Raw genomic sequence first — 24,197 nt, 5'->3', positions numbered from 1 at the left:
ATGGAGGAGGATTAACACTTAATGGGGCAGACAAACTTATTCCAATGAGAGAAAGGAAGCAGGAAGTCACTGGCAGATGTATTGCTCACCTTTCCTTCCTAGGGAGGTTTCTGAGGAGTGGTTTCATATGTTCCTGTGTAACCAGCTGGGTTTCTTGGGAATCTTGTGGCCAGTTCATAAATGACACTGCTCTTAATTTGCTTTCTTCCTTCCTTGCCTCACCCTGCTTTTGTGCTCACTCCTAGAGTCCTTGTAGGTACACAATGTGCCTTAAACTCTGTGCTCAGCTGCTTTTCCTGAGAAGGGATTTCAGCTGCTCCAGCCACAGCCCTCTTTTGGGTCCACCAGATGACCAACAGCATCTCTGCCTTTCATTTAAGTGCAATTCAATGGGAGTTTATGAGTAACATACACAAGTTGATTGAACAATGGTATAGATTCTGTGTCCAATAAATAAGGTAGTGTCACCAAACCTTAATGAAGAAAACAGGCCAGGTGCGGTGGCTCATGCCTGTGATCCCAGCACTTGGGGAGGCCAAAGCGGGCAGATTGCCTGAGGTCAGGGGTTCGAGACCAGCTTGGCCAACATAAAGAAATCCCGTCTCTACTGAAAATACAAAAACTAGCTGGGTGTGGTAGTGCGGTCCTCCCGCCTCAGCCTCCTGAGTAGCTGGGACCACAGGCATACACCATCATGTCTTGCTAATTTAAGAAAAAAATTTATAGAAATGAGGTCTTGCTATGTTGCCCAGGCTGGTCTCGAATTCCTGGTCTCAAGCCATCCTTTCACCTTGGCCTCCCAGAGTGCTGAGATTACAGGCCTGAGTCATCTTACCCAGCCCAAATTGTACATTTTGTAAAATAGGGAGACGTGAAGTGGCAGCAGGCCTGAGCATGGTATGAGTTCCACTTTACTGTGCATTCGCCTGCAGATCTTGCGGAAAGGCAGATCCTGATTCAGGGTTTCTGGGGTGGGGCCCAAGACTCTGCATTTCTTACAGTCTCCAAGGAGACGTGGCTGCTGCTGGCCTATGGCTCCTACTTTGAGTGCCAAGACCCTAGAGCTTGTATCTTATCCTGAAAAGCAAAGAAAACTCCCAGGCCGTATTTGAATTTGTGGAGGACTTGGTTCAAAATAGATGCAGTAAAATTGATTAGCATCCAAATAAGCCATGGAGCATTCTCTCTCCTCTCTCTCTCTTTTTTTTTTTTTTTTTTTTTTGATGGAGTCTCGCTCTGTTGCTCAGGCTAGAGTGTAGTGGTGTGATCTTGGCTCACTGCAACCTCCGCCTCCTGGGTTCAAGCGATTCTCCTGCCTCAGCTGGGATTACAGATGCGTGCCACCACCCCCGGCTAACTTTGGTATTTTTAGTAGAGATGGAGTTTCACCATGTTAGCCAGGCTGGTCTTGAACTCCTGATCTCAGGTGATCCACCCACCTCGGCCTCCCAAAGTGCTAGGATTACAGGCATGAGCCATCGCGCCCAGCTGGAGCATTCTCAATACAGTGGATGAGTCAAGGAGGGAATCATTAGTTGGAGAATGGTGAGCAACGTCCTTCCTCTTGGATTCTGATGTTTTTGGGACTAACCTGGGACAGAAGTCAGGATGCAGGGAGGAAAAGAGAGTAAAGGGAACAGGAAGACAACAGATAAGGACTGAGAGAGGCAAACACAGATTTGTGTTGAAAAATAGAATGTCCTGACAATTTTCTCCTGTTGAAACTTAAAGGAGCGTTTCCATCCTGGTCTGATAAAATAGGAAGCCAGTATTGTGATAAACTCCCAGGAGAAGCTCTTGCTCAAGTGGGTAGCACATTGCCCTCCCATGGACCTATCCATGGCTAAGCTCCTAACTCATCACACTCCATTTTAAATGCTTTCTCCATAAAAGTCAACTAGTCGGTTGTTAACTGTGAGAACAAGTGAAAACGGAAGGTAAAATGGTTTGCTTCACAGTGATTCGATTACCAATTCACAATTAAATCTGGCGGAACACGTCTATTTAGAAAAGAACTATTGAACTGGGCTCAGTGGCTTACGCCTTTGGGAGGCTGAGGTGGGAGGATTGCTTGAGCTCAGGAGTTCAAGACCAGCCTTGGGCAACATAGTGAAACCTCATCTCTACTAAAATTCAAAAAAATTAGCCAGGTGTGGTGGTATGCACCTATGGTCCCAGCTGCTGTTGGGGGCTGAGGTAGGAGGATTGCTTGAGCCTTGAGAGTTGAGGCTGCAGTGAGCCCTGATAGTGTCACTGCACTCCAGCCTGGGTAAAACAGCAAGATCCTGTATCAAAAAAAATGATATTGATAACAGTCTGATGGAGTAAATATGCCAAAAGTAACCATTTTCATATAGCTCAGAGTTGAAACTGGCATTTGTGATAGAATAAACAGCAAGTAGAAAGAAAAGGAAACAAGACAGATATGAAAAGCTGATTGTGGTATGAGTAGTTGATACTATTATTTTAAATGTTTAATGACTACCACAACAGAGCCCCAAAAAATGAACAAGTACAGACTATTAAAGATAGTTCAATGTTTATTTAAATTAACATCAAGTGCAGTATTTTACATGTAAATTCACATTTCATGCTTTTTCTGATGTGCAAGAAAGCATACATAATTCTACAAAGACATGTGTCTACATTTCTTCATGAGAATGTCAGAGTTTCAGTTCAGTTCACCTTATCCTATATGGTGACATTTGGACTTTTCATCTCAAAAGGAGAAAAAGTTTTTCCAAAAAAGGAATGTAATGATTCTGAGACCTGATGCTTAGCTATGTACTTGAGTTCAGTTGACAAACACCCAAGGCCCATTGAAAGCAAACACTTTTATATAAATCTGCTCTCTTTGGAGTGGCTTTGAAAGTATACACACACACGTGTGCACACACACGCACACACATATACTTTTTGTCAGATCTACAAACAAAATTGACTCTTCATTGAATTTTAGAAAAATTGCCCTGGCACGGTGGTTCACACCTATAATCTCAGCACTTTGGGAGGCTGAGGCGGGTGGGTCACTTGAGCTCCGGAGTTCAAGACCAGCCTGGGAAACATGGCAAAACCCCGTCTCTACCAAAAATACAAAAGCATGGTGGTGCGCGCCTGTGGTTCCAAATACTTGGGAGGCTAAGGTGGGAGGATCGCTGTAGCCAGGGAAGTTGAAGATGCAGTGAGCCGAGGTCGCGCCACTTCACTCCAGCCTGGGGCGACAGAATGAGACCCAGTCTCATAATAATAATAAAGAATTTTAGAAAAATTACACACACTTCATTGACAGCCAAATTGAACTTAGAAAAAAAATTTGTGCTTTTAAGATCATGAATGATGAAAATGGTTTGTTCAATCAAAAGCCAGCAGACCCAGCCAGATGCAATGGCTCACACCTCTAATCTCAGTGACTTGGGAGGCTGAGGTGGAATGATCACTTGAGGCCAGGAGTTCAAGACCAGCCTGGGCAACATGGCAAGACCCCTTCCCACACCTCCCATTTGCATCTCTTATAGAGAAAAAAAGTCAGTAAATCCATTCCAATTTGAAATGATGTCCCAAATGTATAGATGTTCTTGAATATCCTATCTCCTACTAAAGTCAAAAGACAGAAATCCCACTAGGATGCCGGCTTCTGTGTTTCCAGGCAGGATTCAGTTCCTTGTGGGCTGTCTCCAAGGCCGTGTAGTTCCTTGTCACATGGGCCTCCCTGCAGGGCAGCTCACAACAAGGCTGGTTGGTTCCTCACAGTCAGCAAGAGAGTCCACCACAGCTGCTCTCAGGGCCGCCTGGTGGGGCCAGGGGGCTGCAGTGTTCCTGTCCCACTTCTGCCAGTCAGCCAGTCCAGGCTGCCCCTGGGGGTGGACACTTCAACTCCCAGGGTTGGCTGGCTCCTCAGGATCCCTGAGTGAGTTCCTGCCACCTAAGCACATCTTCCTACAAAGAGGGGCAAGGGCTGGCAGCTGAGAGTGAAGAAAATTTTTAATGGATGGAAGGAGGAGTCCATCCCGGGGTGACTCCAGGTAGCGTCTGCTGCCCTCCCCATCCAGAATTAAATGTGCTTAGTTTGACCTTGTGGAATGGCCAAAAATGCTTAGGGTTGATTACAAAACTTTGAGAAAGTAAAACTTGTTGCAGTGGCTTAGAGTTTGGAATTGAACCCCTTCTTCTCCTCCTGGGGGAATTTGGCAGCTCTGCAAATATTCCACATAAGGAATTTTTTTAATTGTTTGTTTTGTGTTTTTTTTGAGACAAGGTCTCACTCTGTTGCCCAAGTTGGAGTGCAGTGGTGTGATCAGGGCTCACTGCAGCCTTGACTTCCCGGGCTCAAGTGATTCTCCCATCTTAGCCTCCTAAGTAGCAGAGATGACAGGCATGTGCCACCATGCCCAGCTAACTTTAAAAAAATGTAAAGACAGGGTCTTACTATGTTGCCCAGGCTAGTCTGGAACTCCAGGCCTCAACCAATCCTCCCACTTTGGCCTCCCAAAGTGCTGGGATTATAGGTGTGAAAGGAACGGGTTTTGAACACAGACTTAGAACTCAGACAGCCTGATCCGTGCTGGTTGTTTGGTATTGATCTGGCTGAATGAAACATGAGAGTCTTGGACTGTGTCCATCCTCTGGAAAACAGCAGAAATTCATGAATGGAGAAATGGTGCCTAAGGGTAGAACTTCAGCTGTACAACAGGCAGATGATTCTGTGAGCCAGGTAGTCTCAGCATGGGAAGAGAGGTGGGTTGTGTCCTGAGAAGAGGAAAGTTCAGTGATATTATATGATTGCCTTCCATGGACCAGGAACATCAGATATGCATTGTCTTTTGTAATTCTCACCTCCACCCCTGTGGCTCCTCTGTTTTATCCCTTCTTAATGCATGAGGCACCAGAAGAGGGGAAGGAACTCGTCTAAGGTCACACATCTGGTGGAGTTGAGAATCAAACCCAGGCAGATGATGCCATGAGTACTGCCACAAGACTGGGACTGGGGATGCCCCTTGCAATCACCAAGAGTGTCTGCAAACTAGTCAGACAAGAAAATGCATCTTCTCACCCCACCCTCTTGAAGCTGCACTTTTCTTTTCTTTTTTTTTTTTTGAGATGGAGTCTTGCTCTGTCACCCAGGCTGGAGTACAGTGGCACGATCTCAGCTCACTGCAACCTCCACCTCCCGGGTTCAAGCAATTCTCCTGCCTCAGCCTCCCCAGTAGCTGGGATTACAGGCGCCCACCACCATGCCTGGGTAATTTTTGTATTTTTAGTAGAGACAGGGTTTCACCATGTTGGCCAGGCTGGTCTTGAACTCCTGACCTCGTGATCCACCCACCTTGGCCTCCCAAAGTGCTGGGATTACAGGCGTGAGCCACCATGCCCGGCCGAAGCTGCACTTTTCTTGAAGTCCACTTTTCAGAAGGCTGAGGCAGGTTGCAGGTGGCCAAATTTGATGCTAAGTGCAACTGTGGTTTCAAGGAAGTGTGTGTGTGTGTGTGTGTGTGTGTGTGTGTGTGTGTGTGTGTGTGTGGCAGGGTGGGCTGGGGTGATGAGAACAGACATGCCTATACACATATTACATACTTAAGACATTATACTAACACATTAAAATGAGATGACTCTGGGATGACTATGTGCTTTGGAGTCCACCTTCATACAAGACTGTGAAATCTCATGTATCTAACAAAAAGGACTCAATTCCTCCTTAACCATAGACTTTGGCTAATTTTGCAATGACTGCTTCCCAGGCACTTAAGTGGTCTTGAGTAGAGAATAGGAAACACACATTAACCTCAGGGGCATGGCCTGTGGTTAAAGCTGACCTGCAGGCAGACAGCACGGCTTCCCTTAACACTGCACTGCGCCCTACGGAGACATTGTCCGTGATGCTCACTAGAACACACGTCAGGATCAGGAGCATGCAAAGGCACTAACATACACAATGTGGTCAGTTACTCCTCAGAGCAGAGCCTGATGGTCTAAGAGCAGTGGCCCTTTACCCCTAAGTCCTCGGGGTGATTGCTTTGTCCTGGTTTGAACATCTAGTGACCTAGAGTAAACGTAACGTGTGTATAACCTGAGGTTCTTAAATTTGTGACATTTCTTCTTTTTAGAGACAGAGTCTTGCTCTGTTGCCCAGGCTGGAGTACAGTGGCACCATCACAGCTCACTGCAGCTCCTGGATTCAAGCCATCCTCCTGCCCCAGCCTCCCCAGTAGCTGCAACTATAGGCACACGACACCATGCCTAGCTTTTTTTTTTTTTTTTTTGGTAGAGATGGGGACTGGCCATGTTGCCAAGGCTGGTCTTGAACTCCTGGCCTCGACTGATCCTCCTGCCTTGTCCTACCAAAATGCTGGGATTACAGGTGTGAGCCACTGTACCTGGCCCAAACTTGTAACAGTACTTAATTTTATTTTTGAGACAGGGTCTCACTCTATTGCCCAGGCTGGAGTGCAGTGGAGTAGTTATGGCTCACTGCAGCCTCCAACTCTCAGGCTCAAGCAATCCTCCCACTTCAACCTCCCCAGTGGCTGGGACTACAGGTACACTACCATGATCGGCTAATTGTTTTCTATTTTTTGTAGAGATGGGGTTTCACCATGTTGCCCACACTGGACGTTTCTTTATTACAGGAGTCAGAAAACTCTAAAAGATGAGCCAGATGGTAAATCCTTCACATTTTGCAGGCCACCTGGTCTTTGTTGCAATTACCCATCTCTGCCATAAGAACCATGAAGTGTCCACAGACAGGAGGTAAAGGAATGGGCATGGCATTGTGTCAATAAAACTTGATTTGGAGGAACAGATGGACATAATTTACCAACCCCCACTGTATTGTAGCAAACTAAGTAAAACATAACAACAATAAAATAAGAAATATGCATGGGCTTTTGAAATGTGTATTTGCTGGATTTTTAAGAGTATTTTATTCCGCTTTACAAAATAAAAGAAACTCAGCCAGGCGTGGTGGCACACACCTGTAGTCCCAGCTACTCAGGAGACTGAGGTGGTAGGATGGCTTCAGCCTGGGAGATTGAGCCTACAGTGAGCTATGATTGCACCACTGCACTCCAGCCTGGGCAACACAGTGAGACCCTGCTGTGAGCTTGCTGGGCAGCCATGGTGTGAACTGCATCTCTCAGGGAGAGAATGTGACACATTTCAAAATCCCATACGTATCATATTTTATTGTTATTTTGTTTTACTTAGTTTGCTACAATAGAGCAGGGATTGGTAAATTATCTCCATCTGCTTCTCTAAATGAAGTTTTATTGACACAATTCCATATCTATTCCTTTTAGAGACCCTGTGTCTAAAAAAAGAAAAGAAAGAAAAAGAAAGAAGTCACTTCAAATTAATTATCATCATCTCTGCCTTATCATTGTACCTGAAGCATCTGGAATGTGTACCACCTAAAATTATGTACATGGCCGTTTTGTAATTCATTCCAGTCTGAGTAACATAGTGAGACTCCATCTCTTAAAAAAAATAAAAATAAAAAGAGGAAAAACAGGAGACAATATGTAATGAAGCAAGTGACTTACGAGAAATGTTGGATGCATACATTAAGTAGAGAGTATGTGAGCCATAGATAGATAGAGAGGGACGGAAGAATCAACAAGGCCCCAAATATTCCTGAGGTCTTACATTGGTTAGCATTGGTGATGTCCATTCTGGCCACCCATGTCCTCTCCCTGGGAGACACAACTCACACCATGGCTGCCCAGCAGGCTAACAGCAAGCCACACCTATGGCCAAGAACACTCGCTCCCACGTCTTTCTGACAGAGCTGCAGTGCTGACACCAAGCACCTTCCATCTGCTGATCCCCTCACTCATGCTCAGTTGGGGTCCCCCTAACTGCATGGTCAGAAGGGTGGGATGAAGTGGCAGGAAGGAGGAAAAAGAGAGAGACAGGTGTACATTGGCACTGAGTAACTCCAGATTAAGGTAGTGTGGTCCTTTCCCCAGCCGATATCTGGCCCTAAATGCATCCACCTTGAGCCTGGGAGACTGAGGCTGCAGTGAGCTGTGATTGTGCCACTTTCCTGACTGGGCAACAGAGTGAGACCCTGTCTCAACAACAACAACTACAAAAAAAAAAAAAAAAAGAGAGAGAGAGAGAAAGAAAAAAAGATACATTTTTCTTGTTCTAAGCCATAATGGTAATTTGTACACACAGCCCTGGGAAACTCATACAGTATCCCAAAGGCATGTCAAACTCCACCTGTTGAAGTGGAAATCATTGCCTCCCCTCCCTGGCTCTTGTACTTCTTCCACTTCCAATCTTCCATTTATCTGTCTCTCAACTCAGTTACTTAGCTCAGAAACCCAGGAGTTTGTTTTAACACACCCCCCACCCTCCCGCACTTCATTTCGAGGTCTTTGAACCCTCTATACCCACGCCGCCAGCCTCCACTGTCCACTGTCTTCCTGGGAGCATCTGCCCTTTATCATACCCTTGTTTTCTGCTCATGCTAGCCAAGCCAGGCAGCCAAGCCTCCAGGTGCTCCCCTCCTCCACTGGAAACCCGCAATCACCAGGAACTCCCATCCTCAGCCTCCTCTCTCAGTGGCCCCTTCTGGAGGAGGCATGGAGGGACACCTTGCCCTCCCTGACTGTGCCTCCTCCAGCCACGGAGCACGGGCTGCTTTCCTCCCCACACCCCTCCTGACCACCTTGCTCGGGCAGGGGGTGGTGAAGGTGGCTTTCTGGCCCCACTCACCTTTTTCCACCAGCTTTCTCCCCACTTAAATCCCCTGCCTTGAGGCTGCTGGTGTCCTGGGTTCATACCGCCCTGTTCTCTGTGCAGGTGAAGTCCTTTGCTGACTCTGGAGTCACTCTCCTTCATTCCCTGGCTCACTATCACCCTTTTATTCTATTTTATTTTATTTTTATTTTTGAGATGGAGTCTCGCTCTGTTGCCCAGGCTGGAGTACAGTGATGTGATTTTGGCTCACTGCAGCCTCCGCCTCCCGGGTTCCAGCAATTCTCCTGCCTCAGCCTCCAGAGTAGCTGGGATGACAGGCGCCCACCACGATACCCAGCTAATTTTTGTATTTTTAGTACAGACGGGGTCTCACCATGTTGGCCAGGCTGGTCTCGAACTCCTGACCTCAGGTGATCCGCCTGCTTTAGCCTCCCAAAGTTCTGGGATTACAGGCATGAGCCACCACGCCTAGCCTACTGTCACCCTTTTCCACCATTCTCCAGTGATAAATCATGGTGGTTCCAATGTTTTTGTTGATGAGTCTCACAGTTCTGCAGCCTCGTGGCTCCTCCACTGGAGATCTTGTTCTCCTTGCACAGAGCCACCACGCTGAGGTCACACCGTGGTCTTTGTTACCTACCGGTGGTAGCTGAGTCTCTCCACCCTCTCCAGGCCCCCTCCAGGACACTCAGCTCCATGTGGGAATGGGTTGTGCTGGGTGACGGCAGACTTGTTGAAAGAATGAGCTCTGTGGTCACCAAGAGAAGGCACTATTGGAGAGTCGCTTTGTGCATCGAGACAGCCTTTTTGAAACTGATTTTGACATTATTCTCCTGAGAAGTTGCGTAAGAACTGGATTCACTAAGATATTTCTGCCTTCCTGTCTTTAAGCGGATCAACTTTCCATGAAGGAGCTTCCTATCAGCCTGCAGCCTGTGTTGGGGGGTGGAGGCGCCACCAGAGGAACCCTCACCCCCACTTCCTCTCAGCCACCAGGATGCAGCTTTGTCTTTAAGACTTGGATGAGCTTTGAAATATTTCAGCATAAAGAGTGGGTGAAGGATGAAACAAGAGCTCTACTTTTGTGTCCATTTGAAATTTCTACAATGAAAGATGAAAACTAAAATATTTTACTTATGGCTTTATTTATTTATTTACTTTGGAGAGAGGGTCTCCCTCTGTGGCCCAGGCTGGAGTGCAGTGGTGCAATCTTGACTCACTGCAGCCTTGACCTCTGGGGCTCCAGCGATCCTCCCACTTTAGACTCCCAAAGTGTTGAGATGACAGATGCAGAGGCCACCACACCCGGCCCTTATGGCTTTCTTATCATTTTTAACATTCTAATTTCTCTCCTGTTAAAACTTTTATAGTTAAAAGTGGTTTAGCACTTAATTGTACTGATTTTTCACGAGATGTCATTTCCTTTTCCTCACTGCTACAGTTAATGTTTCATATTTCCTGCACCATTACATTCCTCCACCCCGTCCCCGCCCCCACCCCAAGTATTGGGCAAGTAAAAAGTGCTCAAGAAATGTATGCTTATTGGCAATTTTATTAAAATACAAAAAACAGGCTGGGTGCAATGGCTCATGCCTGGAATCCCAGCACTTGGGGAGGTCGAGGCAGGAGGATCACTTGAGGCCAGGAGTTCAAGACCAGCCTGGGTAATATAGCAAGACCTCATCTCTACAAATAATAAAAAAATGAGTTAGGCGTGGTGGTACAGGTCTGTGGTCTCAGCTATTCAAGAGGCTGAGGTGGGGGAATCGCTTGAGTCCAGGCAGTTGAGGCTGCAGTGAGTCATGATTACACCACTGCACTCCAGCATGGGCAACAAAGTGAGACCCTTTCTACAAAATACAAAACAAAATAAAGCAAAACATAGTCAATGGCTTTCTAAAGCAATTTTTTAATGTTTCTTTGTGACAGAGTTTTGCTCTGTCACCCAGGATGAAGTACAGGGGCATAATCCCAGTTCACTGCAGCCTCCGCCTCCCAGGCTCAAGCGAGCCTCTCACCTCAGCCTCCGGAGTAGCTGGTACTACAGACATACACTACCACGTCGGACTAATTTAAAAACTTTTCTTTAGAGACGGGGTCTCCTTATGTTGCCAAGCTGGTCTTGAACTCCTGGGCTCACGCGATCCTCCCACCTGGGCCTCCCAAAGTGCTGGGGTTACCAGTGTGAGTCAGCGTATCCTGCCCATAGATTTCCTTCAACTGCGTCACTCTTGTGTTCTCTGATCTTGATTGATCCTGTGCCAGTCTGAATTAATAGAAACACAGTGGGTTTAGTAGGAAATGGCTAATATTGCCTTTTAAAAAAGGTTTTCTGCAAGGCTTGACCCTACGGAGCCACTATTTGAAATGTGAAAGTAAAATTTTGGAACTCCATCTTCTACCACATTTTATAATGAGTATAAATCTCTTTTCTTTTTAGAACAAAAAGCTAAAATAATTTGAGCTCTATTTCATAAAGAGGATTAGCTATTAGTGAAGTTGCTGGAAGTTGGTTAATTTGCCTTTCATTCATTAATTCATTCACTGTTGACAAAGTGAAAGCAGAACTATCCTCAGTTTCATCTATCTCTTCTCTCTCATAGGAAATAAACCTCAGATTAGAAAAAGTGGCCGGTGATCGGCTGCGGTGGCTCACACCTGATCCCAGCATTTTGGGAGGCCGAGGCGGCTGGATCACCTGAAGTCAACAGTTTGAGACCAGCCTGACCAACATGGCGAAATCCCATCTCTACTAAAAATACAAAAATTAGCCAGACAAGGTGGCGCATGCCTGTAATCCCAGCTACTTGGGAGACTGAGGCAGGAGAATCACTTGAACCTGGGAGGCAGAAATTGCAGTGAGCCAAGATCTTACCATTGCACTTCAGCCTGGGTGACAAGAGCAAAACTCCATCTCAAAAAAAAAAAAAAAAAGAAAAGAAAAAGAAAAAGTGGCCAGGTGCAGTGGCTCATGCCTGTAATCCCAGTACTTTGGGTGGCTGAGGTGGGTGGATCACTTGAGCCCAGGAGTTTGACACCAGCCTGGACAACACAGTGAGATCCCATTTCTACAAAAAATAAAAAATTAGCCAGGCGTGGTGGTGGCATATGCCTATAGTCCCAGCTACTTAGGAGGCTGAGGTGGGAGGATCACCTGAGCCTGGGGCTATCAAGCTTCAGTGAGCTGTGATCGTGCCACTGCACTCCAGCCTGGGTGACACAGTGAGACTCTGTCTCAAAAAAAAAAGAGAAAAAAAAAAAAAAAAAAAAAGAAAGAAAGAAAAGAAAAAGCGAAACAAACACCTAAGGCTACTGAATCCTCAGGGCAGGCGCTCACAGGGTCGTACTCCTTGCAGGTCCAGAAGAGAGTATATGCTCACCCTATTCTCTGAGCAATGAACAACCACAGTGAGAAATTACACAGAACAAACATGCCCCTCAGCTTTCCAAAAGGATGAAAGACTAACGTGGACAAATGGATTCTGCCTCTGAAAATTCCACCAGAGTTATGAGTTCTCAGAAAAGAAAGCCATCTACTAGGGGTCCACACACCGGTTCAATGTCATACTAAACTCTCGCAATGGGGGTGCAACGCTGATCAGCTGGGGTGATGCCTTTCAGCCATGAGATATATTTTCACAAGATGATTGTCAGTGTCTTGACAAAACAAACACAATATAGAAGTGCTGTCATCGGACCTAGACCATAGTAACCCCAAGAATATCATAAAAGGATTTATGACTCTGAGCAGGCACCTGTCTCATAGCAGGCCACACAAGTCTTGGTTCAGTCCTTTACAGCATAACATCATTATAGATAGCAGCCTCATAAATATTCCAACCGTCCTAAGATGGATGCTTAATGTGAAGATTAAAAAACCAAAAAACCTCAGCTAAACACAGTTTAGTAAGGATGGATGTAAATTTCCAGCTAAGTTTAAGAACAAGGGAGTCCTTTTAAACAAAAAGTATAAACCTTTCAAGTGGCAGATGGGTAATCTGACAATGATTATATACAGTGAACATAAAATGTTAAAGATGACTTTGGGGCTGTATAGAATAATGCTGGATTTATGGAGACAATGAAATCACTGTCTCTGCTTTATAGTGAGTCTAGTGGTCTGAATTTTAGCCTCAGGTAAGAGCTTAAACTGAAGTCTATACGAGCTTGGGGTGGGGAGGTAGGGAGTGGCCTATTTTGGGAGTAAGACATGTCTGAAAACTTTAATAAGCACACTGGGTATATTTAGATGGCTCTTTATCTTTTGATTTATCATATCTATCCATTTCTGAAACTTTGTGAGATAACTGGATTTACATGTAATTGTAATGTGTCCAGATTTGGTTCCTTCTGGTGGGTTCTTGGTCTCTCTGACTTCAAGAATGAAGCCGCAGACCTTTGCTGTGAGTGTTACAGCTCTTAAAGGTGGCACAGACTCCAAGAGTGAGCAGCAGCAAGATTATTGTGAAAAGTGAAAGAACAAAGCTTCTACAGCATGGAAGGGGAGGGGAGCGGGTTGCCACTGCTGGCTGGGGTAGCCAGCTTTTATTCCCTTATTTGTCCCCACCCACATCCTGCTGATTGGTCCATTTTAAAACCTCTAGCTAACCACAGAATGCTGATTGGTGCATTTTTACAGAGCACTGATTTGTGCATTTTACAAACCTCTAGCTAACCACAGAGTGCTGATTGGTGCATTTTACAATCCTCTTGTAAGACAGAAAAGTTCTCTGAGTTCCCACCCAACACAGAATTCCAGTTGGCGTCACCTCTCAGTAAGGAATAATACAGGGAAGTCCTGTGCACCCTTCACTCTTCACCTGCCTGTTCCAATGGCAACACGTTACAAAACTACAGCACAATGTCACAACCTGGATATGGACATTGATACAATCCACCAAGCCTTTTCAGATTTCCCATTTCACGTGCATTTAGTTCTGTGCAATTCAGTTCTGTGCAAATTAATTTGGCAGACTCCTGTGACCATCACCACAGTCAAGATACACTCGACTGGATTCTGAGAGGCACATTCCTTAAGCCTTCGTTTAATCTTTGAAAAAGAAAAAATCGTCTCATTCTTCTAACTCAAAGCATTCAGAGACTGTAGTTGGAAGTTAATTATGGGGCAGTCCACGTGCCCAGCGCCATGACAGGTGCCCACTGGAGCTGGGACTCCGAATTCAATTGGCTGCATGAGACACCCCCACAGAATGCACCCCTCTCACTTGACCTCTGAAGAAACAGACCAGAGCTGAGATTTCTTGTCCCAGTTTGACACTGGCAGAACCCAGACCCCGGGACCCCTGACTCTCCGTCCAGTGCTCTCCGAGCCTGTCCTGGATGGGTACTCCAGAATCGTCACCTCCGGAAAGGGCTTGGATGGAGCTGCTTAGAAGAAAGAAAAGAGGTGTTCACCAGCGTTCAGCTACGTATACAAAAGGCAAGGAAAACAGCTTTTTTGCAAAGCATGTAAATACCTATCCATGCAGGTATTTTAGACCAGAGTTTCATGGAAACTGAAACCGAACAGGAAGAGGCGGCACACATTTTGTCCGCAAACTTTCACCAATCCCAGACCACCACCTCCCCTTTTCGGGGATTTAAACGTGGGAGACTTGAAGACCTTGTGGCCCAATCCTAGGCGAGTGGGGCCAGCGTCTAGACAGAAAGGCTTTCCGCGCGGTGGCTGTGGGAGGAGCCGTGGGCAGGCGCTGCGGGAGGCCTCTGCGGGAAGGTGGGAAGGCCCTCGCTGAAACGGGGCACGGTCCTTCTGCGCCCGCCTTCCGAGCCTCTCCAGAGGCCAGACCCGCGCCCCGCCCAGGCTGCTGGGGGGCGCCCTTCCCCGCTCTCCAAGTCCGGAGTGTGAGTGCGCGCAAGGCCGCGCGGGACGAGCGGTCTCCCTGCCCCGGAGCAGCGGGCACACCGCGGGCACTTCCGCTCTCACCTGCGCGGCAACCCGCATCCCGCGGTGCGCGAGAACAAAGTGGGGGCGCCGGCGGGCCGCGCGCCCCGAGACGGAGGAGGCCGGGGCTCCGGACACGCCACACCGCGCCCGCCGCCTCACCTGCCCGGTTCCGGCCTCCAGCCGGCGGACGGGGACGCCCAGAGCTTCGAAGCACTGCTGAGCTCTGGCGCGGGAGGAAGGGCCCGACCTGGCGCCGGGGCCTCTGCCCCCGTCCCCGCCCGCGCAGGCTCCGCCAGCCCCGGGGCGCGCGCTCCTCGACCCCGACCCCGCCGAACGGCGCGCGCGCCTGAGCGCCCCTCCCGGCCCGCTCCCCTCCTCCGGACGAGAGAACTGGGGCGCGCCCCTCCCCAACTCTCCCCGGTACGAGCGGCCGCGTGGGACCCCGAGCGCGCACCTGAACCCCGCCCCTCACCCTGCGGGCCCGGGGCTGGACCCCTTGACGCGCTCCCCGGGCCCGGCCCCGCGGCGCGAGCTCCCGAGCGCGCCTGCCCCGCCCCTCGTCGGCCCCGCCCCCTCCCGCCCCCTCCCCGCCGGCCCTGGCCCCAGCCGGGGCCCCGGCCCCGCCCCCTCCCCGCTAGCCCTCCGGGCTCCCTCCGCTGCCGGGCCGGCACTTTCTTTCCAAGTTACGGCGCAAGTTCTGCTGTGCCCGGAGCCTCCCTCACGATCCCACGGCCGGGACTGCCCGGAGTGCATGGGCGCGGGCCAGGGACGCTGAGCGGACGCGCCATGGAGGGCGCCGAGCCCCGCGCGCGGCCCGAGCGCCTGGCCGAGGCCGAGACGCGGGCGGCCGACGGCGGGCGCCTGGTGGAGGTGCAGCTGAGCGGCGGCGCCCCGTGGGGCTTCACCCTGAAGGGCGGCCGCGAGCACGGCGAGCCGCTGGTCATCACCAAGGTAAGGCGGCCGCCGGGCGCGGGTGGTGACAGCCCGGAGCTGGCTGCGCTGCGGGGCGCGTCGGGGTAGGGGCGCGGGAGGGGTGGTAGGCTCGCGCCCCCGGCTCTGGCGCGCGCGTCTGCTGGGGTCACCTGCGGGGACTGGGCGCCTGGACCAGCGTGGGCGTGTGGTCCTGGCGGTTCCCCGCGCCTAGCAGAGTTTAAATGGCTCCTGTTCCGAGTCCTCTTCCCCTCCCCCTCCCTCCTCCGGGCAGGGGCCTGGCCGGGTCCTCTGGCACTCCCGGGCCCGCCAGCGGCGGCCTGCACCTGCGGGGCTGCCCGGAGGCCAGGGGAGGAACGTGTCCCCTAGCCGTCCCCACCTGTGTTTGCCTCTCTGGGGTCCCTGGTTCGGCGCACCTTGGACCCGTGCCTGTGATCACTACGAAACCCAGAGTAGCAGCTGTCGCCAGCGCAACTTCTCTATTCCCTTCAGCCCATCAATGTTTACTGACTTTCGGCTTCCAGTCCCAGATCCCCTGCGCACTGGATACCTGCGCAAACTTAGAGAAACCTGAAAGCCTGCTTCTTAAGAGCAGGACCCTAGTTCTAATAATAAGAAAGAAATTCCAGCTGTATCTCATCAGGAATGTTGTGTGTGTGGTTTGCTTTAGAACATTGAATTTTCTTGTCTCAAAACAAAATCCATCTGGAAACTTACCAGTTGAACCTGTATGAACTTGTAAAAGCAAACACATAAACAACAGTCTAGTCACCCTGTGTTCTGGTTAACAGTGTGTAGTGATCAGTTTCTCTGGGAAGGGTTGAGTCGGACCTTTCCTATGGACGAAGTTCCTTTTCCAATGTAAAGATTCTTGGCGACTAGAAGCGTTTGAAGATGATTTACTGGTTTTCTCGGCTTTCCTGCCTCTCCACAGCAGGAAGAAATTAAGTGATTCCTAACCCGCCCCACTGGTAATCAGTTTGGGAAGTGGGATGGCTTTGTTGTTCAAATAGCAAATGAGACACCAACGTCTTCCATTCTATATTTTCTGTCGCTTTTATGATTACAGAACTTTGTGGAGGGATTTGGGGAAGCCTTGTTTAGCTTTGCACTAAATTTTTGTTGAACTCAGGAAAGAGGTTGCCATTGTTTAAAATTGGACCAATGTGTAATCTTTTATCACATTGGCTTCTTTGGAAACATGGTGGACAGTCATAAAATGTGTACACTCTGCCCAGCCAGAACACTCTTTTTCTTTTTTTTCTTTTTTTTTTTTTTGAGACAGGGTCTTGTTCTGTCAGCCTCCTGAGTAGCTGGGACCACAGATGTGCGCCACCATGCCTGGTTAATTTTTTATTTTTTGTGGAAACGGGGGTTTCACTGTTTTGCCCAGGCTGGTCTCGAACTCCTCTGCCTCCCAAAGTCCTGGCATTACAGGCGTGAGCCACCGCGCCTGGCTCAGAATATGGATTAATCCAAGCTTTGAATCTTCCTTTCCCAAAAGCTACTGAAAAGTCACTGGGGCTCATTAAAAAATAGATCTTCTAATAGTTGCTTTTTTTTTGTTTTTTTTTTTCCGCTTAAAAAACCTTGTAATTAAATAGTTACATATTAGAGACCTGGAATATTGTGCAACTCACTTGCTATTTAGCAGACTGATTTGGGGGTAGCTTGGGTTAAGGTAAGAGGACACCTTCTCTTTATGATAATGAGGGTATCATTTGAAAGCCTCATGGGAGTGCGTGTAGTAGAATTGGGAGGGGTGTCAAGAACAGGGCTGGTTTGGTCCTGGTCTTCAGATGGAATTTTATCAGCCCATTTTATAGATGAAACAGCTGTGGCCCAGGCAGGGCAAATGGTGTATCCTGAGGTCACAAACTGTTGAGTTCTGGGAAGGGCCCTAAGAATCAGACTCTGGCCCCAGTGTTCATGCCTGCTGCTCCCCTCCAGTCAGTGCCATGTGCTTGGGTCTGGGATCTCCTGCAATACCATATTGAATACATTCATCACATCGGTTAGGTGAGGGTTTGCCAGCCTTGGCATTGTGGACTTTGTGAGCTGAGTCTGTGTTTGCTGTGCTGTGGGGCTGCCCTGTGTTTTGGAGGATGCTCAGCAGCCTCCCCGGCCTCTACCTGCTTGATGCCACTGTCACCTCTCTCCAGGTGTAACAACAAAAACGTCTCCAGACATTGCCAAATGTCCTCTGGGGGCAAAATTAGCCTGGTTTTGAATCACTTTTGTTAGATTAACCATGTATCACCTTTGCTCTTAAAGGATTTTTGCCTTTAAACTTGTTTCTTTTTGAAGACACTGGCCTTTAGGGTGGTGTGTTTAGAGGCCCCTGGCATTGCCAGTGTTTGCATGGAGGGCTGTTTTCCTCCCACGCGTTGGCCCTGAGAATAGGCTTTATTTACATAGTCAAACGCAAACAAATACTTGCTTCATCTGCATTTTTGTAGCTGGAGAAAGGAAATTGAAGCAGGAACTCCCAAGTGCTGTGTTTTATGGGCATCCACAGTGGCTGTTCAGGATCAGGACTGACTATTCTCTGGGTCTAGTTTGAAGCTAAAGGGATACTAACTTCAGAGGAGTAGCATTCTTGGAATTCGGGGTGCATGCATGAAGCCCAGCAGAACCTCCACTGACAGATGGCGACAGGATTCATCACTCCTCAGTATGTTTCTGCTGATTTCTGCCTTGAAATTTTGCTACAGTTGGTGAAAAAAATGCACTCAAACCCATTTTTCCATGCGGTTGTTAGAGAGGGGACAGGAATAACATCCATGCTGTAGGAATCTACGTAACGGAAGTAGAGATGGTGGATATATGTGATCCTGGCGGATTTTTTGCATGTTTCTGTTCCCATCCGTTCAACCAGTGGAAGTCTTCAGTGGGGGGAGGGGAGGGGACTGATGTCTAAAATGTCACTAGAGTGGCTTGAATTCCACAAAGCTGTTTGGGGGACTCATTAGGAAGCGTTAAATACACCAGCTGGGTGTCAGCAACCCCCTGTGGCCTCAGGAATGTTTGTTAAGGGAGGGAAGGAATGAAGCCCCAGCCTCTCCTGTTCACTATTTCTTAGAGTCCGCTCCCTCCCCCCAAAAGAATGCCAGAAGCCTTAGCCCGAAGCGCCAAAGAAGACAGTAACTTGGGCCTGGCCTAGCCCCAAGGGCAGCTCCTTTGGGAACCCATTGATTTTCGGGTTGCCATTGGGCACCAGAGCTGTTGTGTGCGACAAGACTGCTGTGGTCTGGGATGCTTGGAGGTCCCCCCACCTGACTCACCCACCCCAGGGCTTCAGACTCTGAGAACATTTCTCTGGATAGGAGACAGAGCTTTGAAATGTCCTTTCCAGTGTGAATGCCAAAGACTGAATCAGGGCATATTTTGGGGGCTGTGCACCCAGGTGGCAAGTGTCTTGTGTAAAGTGTTAGCCGAGTCCTTGATTGCAGAGGGCACAGGGTTGAGACTGGTGGCTGGCGATGGGCAGGAATGGAGGCCCCGCGCCTGTGAGGTACCTTCCTTATTGGTTTGGAAAGGGGGCTCCACTTTATGGGCCATGCCAAGTCACTTCATGACCCGAGGACCGGGGAGATCAGAGTGACCACCCTGGTCGGGATCAGTTCTTGTCTTGTATGCCTTTATATTGGCTCCCACGAGGCAACCAAGCTCTTTGTGAAATATCAGTAAAGGTTTTGAAAGAGAGGAATCTGCTGAATTCAGCAGTGGGTCAGGAGCTGGTGACTCTCAACTTTGTGGCTGCTGGTGGATTTCTGTGCCCAGACGCAGTGTGAGGTCAACATCTGTACAAGGGAGTGCTGCTGCTTCTCCAGCTGTCTGGGAACCAGCGGGTGAGGGCTTGGATCTCCCCTGCCTCTGCCATCTCTGGGTGATGTCCGAGTTGTAAAGTCTCACTCACTTTTTGATGCCAGTTACTGTGTTTTCTTCAGGTATTAGGATGAGTGTCATTATAAAGATTTGTATGTAAGAATTAATAGTAAGGTTAAAAACCAAGAGGTGAGCTTTCTTTCCTGTGCTGAAAGACCCTTTCAGTTGGTAGGCCCGCCTTGCCAACTGGCTTTCAAATCTATCTTTATTACCTTTTCCCAGACTGTGAATTAATGTGACCCTGCTGAATTCTCATCCTTGTTCTCCAGTGATGTTTTGGGCGAGAGTATGGAGTCAGGCAGTGGGCCTCAAGTCCTATTCCAGGGTCTGGGAGCTGGAGGCTTTCAGGGTCAGCTCTGGGAGGATTCTTCCTCTCTTAGACATTAACTCAGCTTGACTCACACCTACGAATCCAGAGCCTTCTGCGATTATGAGAAGCTATAAACATAAGCTGTGCATCTCACTTCTGTCCCAGGATGCGTTCGGTCTTCATGGCTCAGTTATGAGTATTTCTTAACATGTCCTAACATTTATCTTTTGGAAAAAAAAAAAAGAAAGAAAAGAACACTAGTTTGCCCAAGAGCTAAAGGTACAATAGTATGATAAGGAAAGGCTCAGAACAAATAGTAGTTTTCACCTTGTCTTAATGAGCTGGGGTTTCTTAATCTACCTTTGTAATTCGTGGTCAAAGAAGCTGGCTTGCCACTTGGGAAGGGCTGGTTTTTCTCTTTGGAAAGCATTTTGGAGTTGTCTGTCCCCTTGCCAGAGTTGTTTTGTATCAGCATGCAAATAAACCTGGATTTGTGGCCAAGTTCTTAGGGGCAGCGGAGGAAAGCTGGGACTCTGTGGAACTCTTCTTCTTGCATACCGGGTGCAGCGGGAACATTCTACACGATAATGTTAGAGTATGAAGGCTGAACGGACTTTTTATTCAGGTCTTTTACTTTCAAGCACTGTAGTCAGGAGTAGGGTAATTCTTGAAGGATAAATTCTGCAGGTTTCTGCAAGCCGTCTTCCTACACATGCGAGCTGAAAACTTTAACCCACATGAAGGATTTTGAAAGAGTTCTGGGTTGCCTGTTGCTCTTTTAGGCCTTTTAAAAAATATCACCAGTGCCAGGCACGGTGGCTCACGGCTGTAATCCCAGCACTTTGGGAGGCCAAGGTGGGCGAATCACCTGAGGTCGGGAGTTCGAGACCAGCCTGACCAACATGGAGAAACCCTGTCTCTACTAAAAATACAAAAAATTAGCCCGGTGTGGTGGTGCATGCCTGTAATTCCAGCTACTCGGGAAGCTGAGGCAGGATAATCACTTGAACCCAGGAGGCGAAGGTTGTGGTGAGCCGAGATCATGCCATTGCACTCCAGCCTGGGCAACAGGAGCAAGACTCCATCTCGAATAGAATAGAATAGAAGAGAATAGAATAGAATAGAATAGAATAGAATAGAATAGAACAGAACCAGTATCTGATACAGGGAGAGTGTGTTCTGGAGAAATTGTTGTCCTTTACCTTGTGTGATGCAGTATTTGGGCTGTCCTATAGTAGAGCCAGCCTGTTCCCATTATGGGTGTGAATATTCCAGCTTCTCTTTAGGGGAACATGCCTTAGAAGGATAATACTATATCATTAAAAAGAAAAAATTGGACAAATCTCATTTGGTTGAACCTCAGAACTAGGATGTTCTGAATTGCAAAGCAAAGGTAACTAACTTTTTTTTCCCAGATAAGGAGCCCCTGGGCCGTTTTTTTTTTTTTTTTTTTTAAATCCCCAGCATATTAAGTTGCAGGCAATGAGGGCTGCTTCTCTTGGATGGAAAGGCAGGAAAAACAGCATTTTGACTTGGCTAGGAAGGGCTGGGATTATCTTTCTTTTGGCAAAAGGTGACTTTCAGATCAAAGGCAAATTGTCAAGGTCAACAAGAACCCAGGCAGGGTAGACGCTGTGTCCTTGAAAGGTAACACTTACTTACTCATAGAAGGGAAGGGGCAAACATGATAGTGTATTTTTTATTTTATTTTATTTTTTTGAGACAGAGTCTTGTTCTGTCTCCCACACTGGAGGACAGTGGCATGATCTTGGCTCACTGCAACCTCCGCCTCTGGGCTTCAAGCAATCCTCCCACCTCAGCCTGGGGTTACAGGCACGCACCACCACGCCCGGCTAATTTTTGTATTTTTAGTAGAGATGGGGTTTTACCATGGTGGCCAGGCTGGTCTGTAACTCCTGACCTCAAGTGAACCACCCGCCTTGGCCTCCCAAAGTGCTGGGATTACAGGCATAAGCCACCGCGCCTGGCCAAGAATGTTAGTGTATCTTTTATGAGGTTTTATTTTATCAAAGTGGCTCTTGCACAGTATAAATTATCAAGTAGTTCTTCAAAGGTGCTTATATGCTACTGGTCATTTGGCCTGACTACTGATCATTTCCCCCTCCCTAGAGACAACTATCGAAACGTCTTAGCTGATTTCTTTTGGTATTTCCATCGATATCCCTAAATGATGACTTATACTGTATATTGCTGCAACTTGTGTTTATTAGCTTGTTCTTCCCAATGTAGGATATTAGGATGTAGCCTTTTTTCCACTCTTTTTTTTTTTTTTTTTTTTTTTGAAAGTCTCGTCCTGCCATTCAGGCCAGAGTGTAATGGCATGATCTCGGCTCACTGCAACCTCTACCTCTGGGGTTCAAGCGATCCTCCCACCTCAGTCTCCCGAGTAGCTGGGATCACAGGCTCAAGCCACCATGCCCAGCTAATTTTTATATTTTTAGTAGAGATAGGGTTTCACCATGATGGCCAGGCTGGTCTGAAACTCTTGGCCTCAAGTGATCTGTCCGCCTCAGCCTCCCAAAGTGCTGAGATTACAGGCATGAGCCACTGTGCCTGGCCCTTATTTCTACTCTTTTCCAATGCTCACCTACCCTCCTCCAACTACTCAGGCATAATTCTTGGCCCCTCATACCCCAGTGTAATTACATCATAATTTTTTGTTGTGGGACCATCCTGTGAATTATAGAATGTTGAGCAGCATACCTAGTCTCTTCCTTTTTTTTTGGAGACAGGGTCTTGCTCTCTTGCTCAAGCTGGAGTGCAGTGTCATGATCACAGCTCACTGCAGCCTCCACCTTCTGGGCTCAAGTGATCCTCCCACCTCAGCCTCCTGAGTAGCTGTGACTACAGGTGCATGCCACTATGCCCAGCTAATTTTTGTATTTTTTGTAGACATGGGGTTTCACCGTGTTGCTTGGGTTGATCCTGAACTCATGACCTCAAGTGATCCTCCCACCTTGGCCTCCCAAAATGTTGAAATTACAGGCGTGAGCGACTAAGTCTGGCCTCTTCCCCCTCTTGATGCTGGTCACACTCTTCCCTACTCTGAGGAGCACGGGGTTAACAATATTCAGTGTTTATTTTGGTTGCTGTTGCTATCACTGCTGAGTCTGGGGGTACATACTGTGGAGTCCTGATAAGTTAGCATCAATGAAGAAGGGATCCCAGGGTGGGGGAGAACAATTGTTCTGAGAAACTGCTAATCACAAACAACTCTATTTGCATGGAGCTTCTCCAGCATGACCCTATAAAACTTCCCTCCAGCCCCTGCCTCTTTGCAGACAGCCTCTTCTCTGCTGTGTTGCCCGCTGCTGCCTTGCAACGTACTTTTTCTCTAATAAACTAGTCTTCTCTTCTCTTTTCTTCTCTTCTTTTCTTTCTTTTTTTCTGAGATGTAGTTTCGCTCTTGTTGCCCAGGCTGGAGTGCAACGGCATGATCTCGGCTCACCACAACCTCCGCCTCCCAGGTTCAAGTGATTCTCCTGCCTCAGCCTCCTGAGTAGCTGGGATTACAGGTGCCCACCACCATGCCTGGCTAATTTTGTATTTTTAGTAGAGATGGGGTTTCTCCGTGTTGGTCAGGCTGGTCTCGAACTCCCGACCTTGGGTGATCCGCCCGCCTTGGCCTCCCAAAATGCTGGGGATTACAGGCATGAGCCACCAAGCCCAGCCATAAACTAGTTTTCTTTAACTCACCACTGTCTTGGTAAGTTCTTTTACTGCCCGTGACTCTGGCCCCGGCCAGTGTACCCACAACACTAGTTTCTGCAGTCACTAGGGTTCAGGATAGTTTTCTTTGCTTAATTTTCAGTGCACTTATCCTTGATTCATCCCTCAAATCCTCCCCAGTGATGAAATACCTCTTAATATATTCAGGCACACCGGGGGTCATCTTTTGAGATCTTCTCTGTCTGAAAACAGCATGATTTTTATCTTGACAGTAAATTGTTTGGGTGCAGTCCTGAATGGAGACAGTTCTCCCACAGCACTCTGAAGGTGGTGTCCACTCTGCTGGTGTGCAGTATTGCTGGAGGGAGATCAGACGTTTTTGTTTCTGGATCTTTTGTACTAGGTCTGCTTTTTCCCTCTCATTTTCTTTTTCTCTTCTTTTTTTTTTTTTTTTTTTCTTTTTCTTTTTTTTTTTTTTAAAAGGCAGGGTCTTGCTGTGTTGCTCTGGCTGGAGTGCAGTGGCTATTCACAGGCACGATTATAGCCACACTACAGCCTTGAACTCCTGTGCTTAACTGATCCTCCTACCTCAGCCTCCCAAGTAGTTGGGTTTACAGGTGTGTACCACTATGCCCAGCTCTCTTATTTTGCATTTCTTTGTATTTTTGTTCTTCCTTGAAGATTTTGTTCAACATCATCTTCTAATCTTTCCATTAAGTTTTAAATGTATGTCCTCATTTTTTCCCCAGATTCTAAACTTTTAAAATTTGTTTC

At 47.9% G+C, this 24,197-nt stretch overlaps 1 protein-coding gene across 2 annotated transcripts in view; it reads left to right on the top strand.

Moving 5' to 3' along the window:
• The first annotated feature begins 15,223 nt into the window (after positions 1 to 15,223).
• Positions 15,224 to 24,197, top strand: part of SHROOM2 (shroom family member 2) — a 164,335-nt gene continuing 155,361 nt past the window's right edge. For both annotated transcript variants that reach the window (XM_007990993.3, XM_007990994.3), the window contains exon 1: positions 15,224 to 15,556. In XM_007990993.3, coding sequence (XP_007989184.3) covers positions 15,392 to 15,556 — 165 coding nt within the window. In that variant the 5' untranslated portion in view covers positions 15,224 to 15,391. The remainder of the gene's footprint in view (positions 15,557 to 24,197) is intronic.

This window comes from Chlorocebus sabaeus, chromosome X (genome assembly GCF_047675955.1).
Source record: "Chlorocebus sabaeus isolate Y175 chromosome X, mChlSab1.0.hap1, whole genome shotgun sequence".
In the NCBI taxonomy this organism is placed as follows: Eukaryota; Metazoa; Chordata; class Mammalia; order Primates; family Cercopithecidae; genus Chlorocebus; species Chlorocebus sabaeus.
The sequence above is the reverse complement of the archived record's forward strand: the minus strand, read 5'-3'. Positions and strand labels throughout refer to the sequence as shown.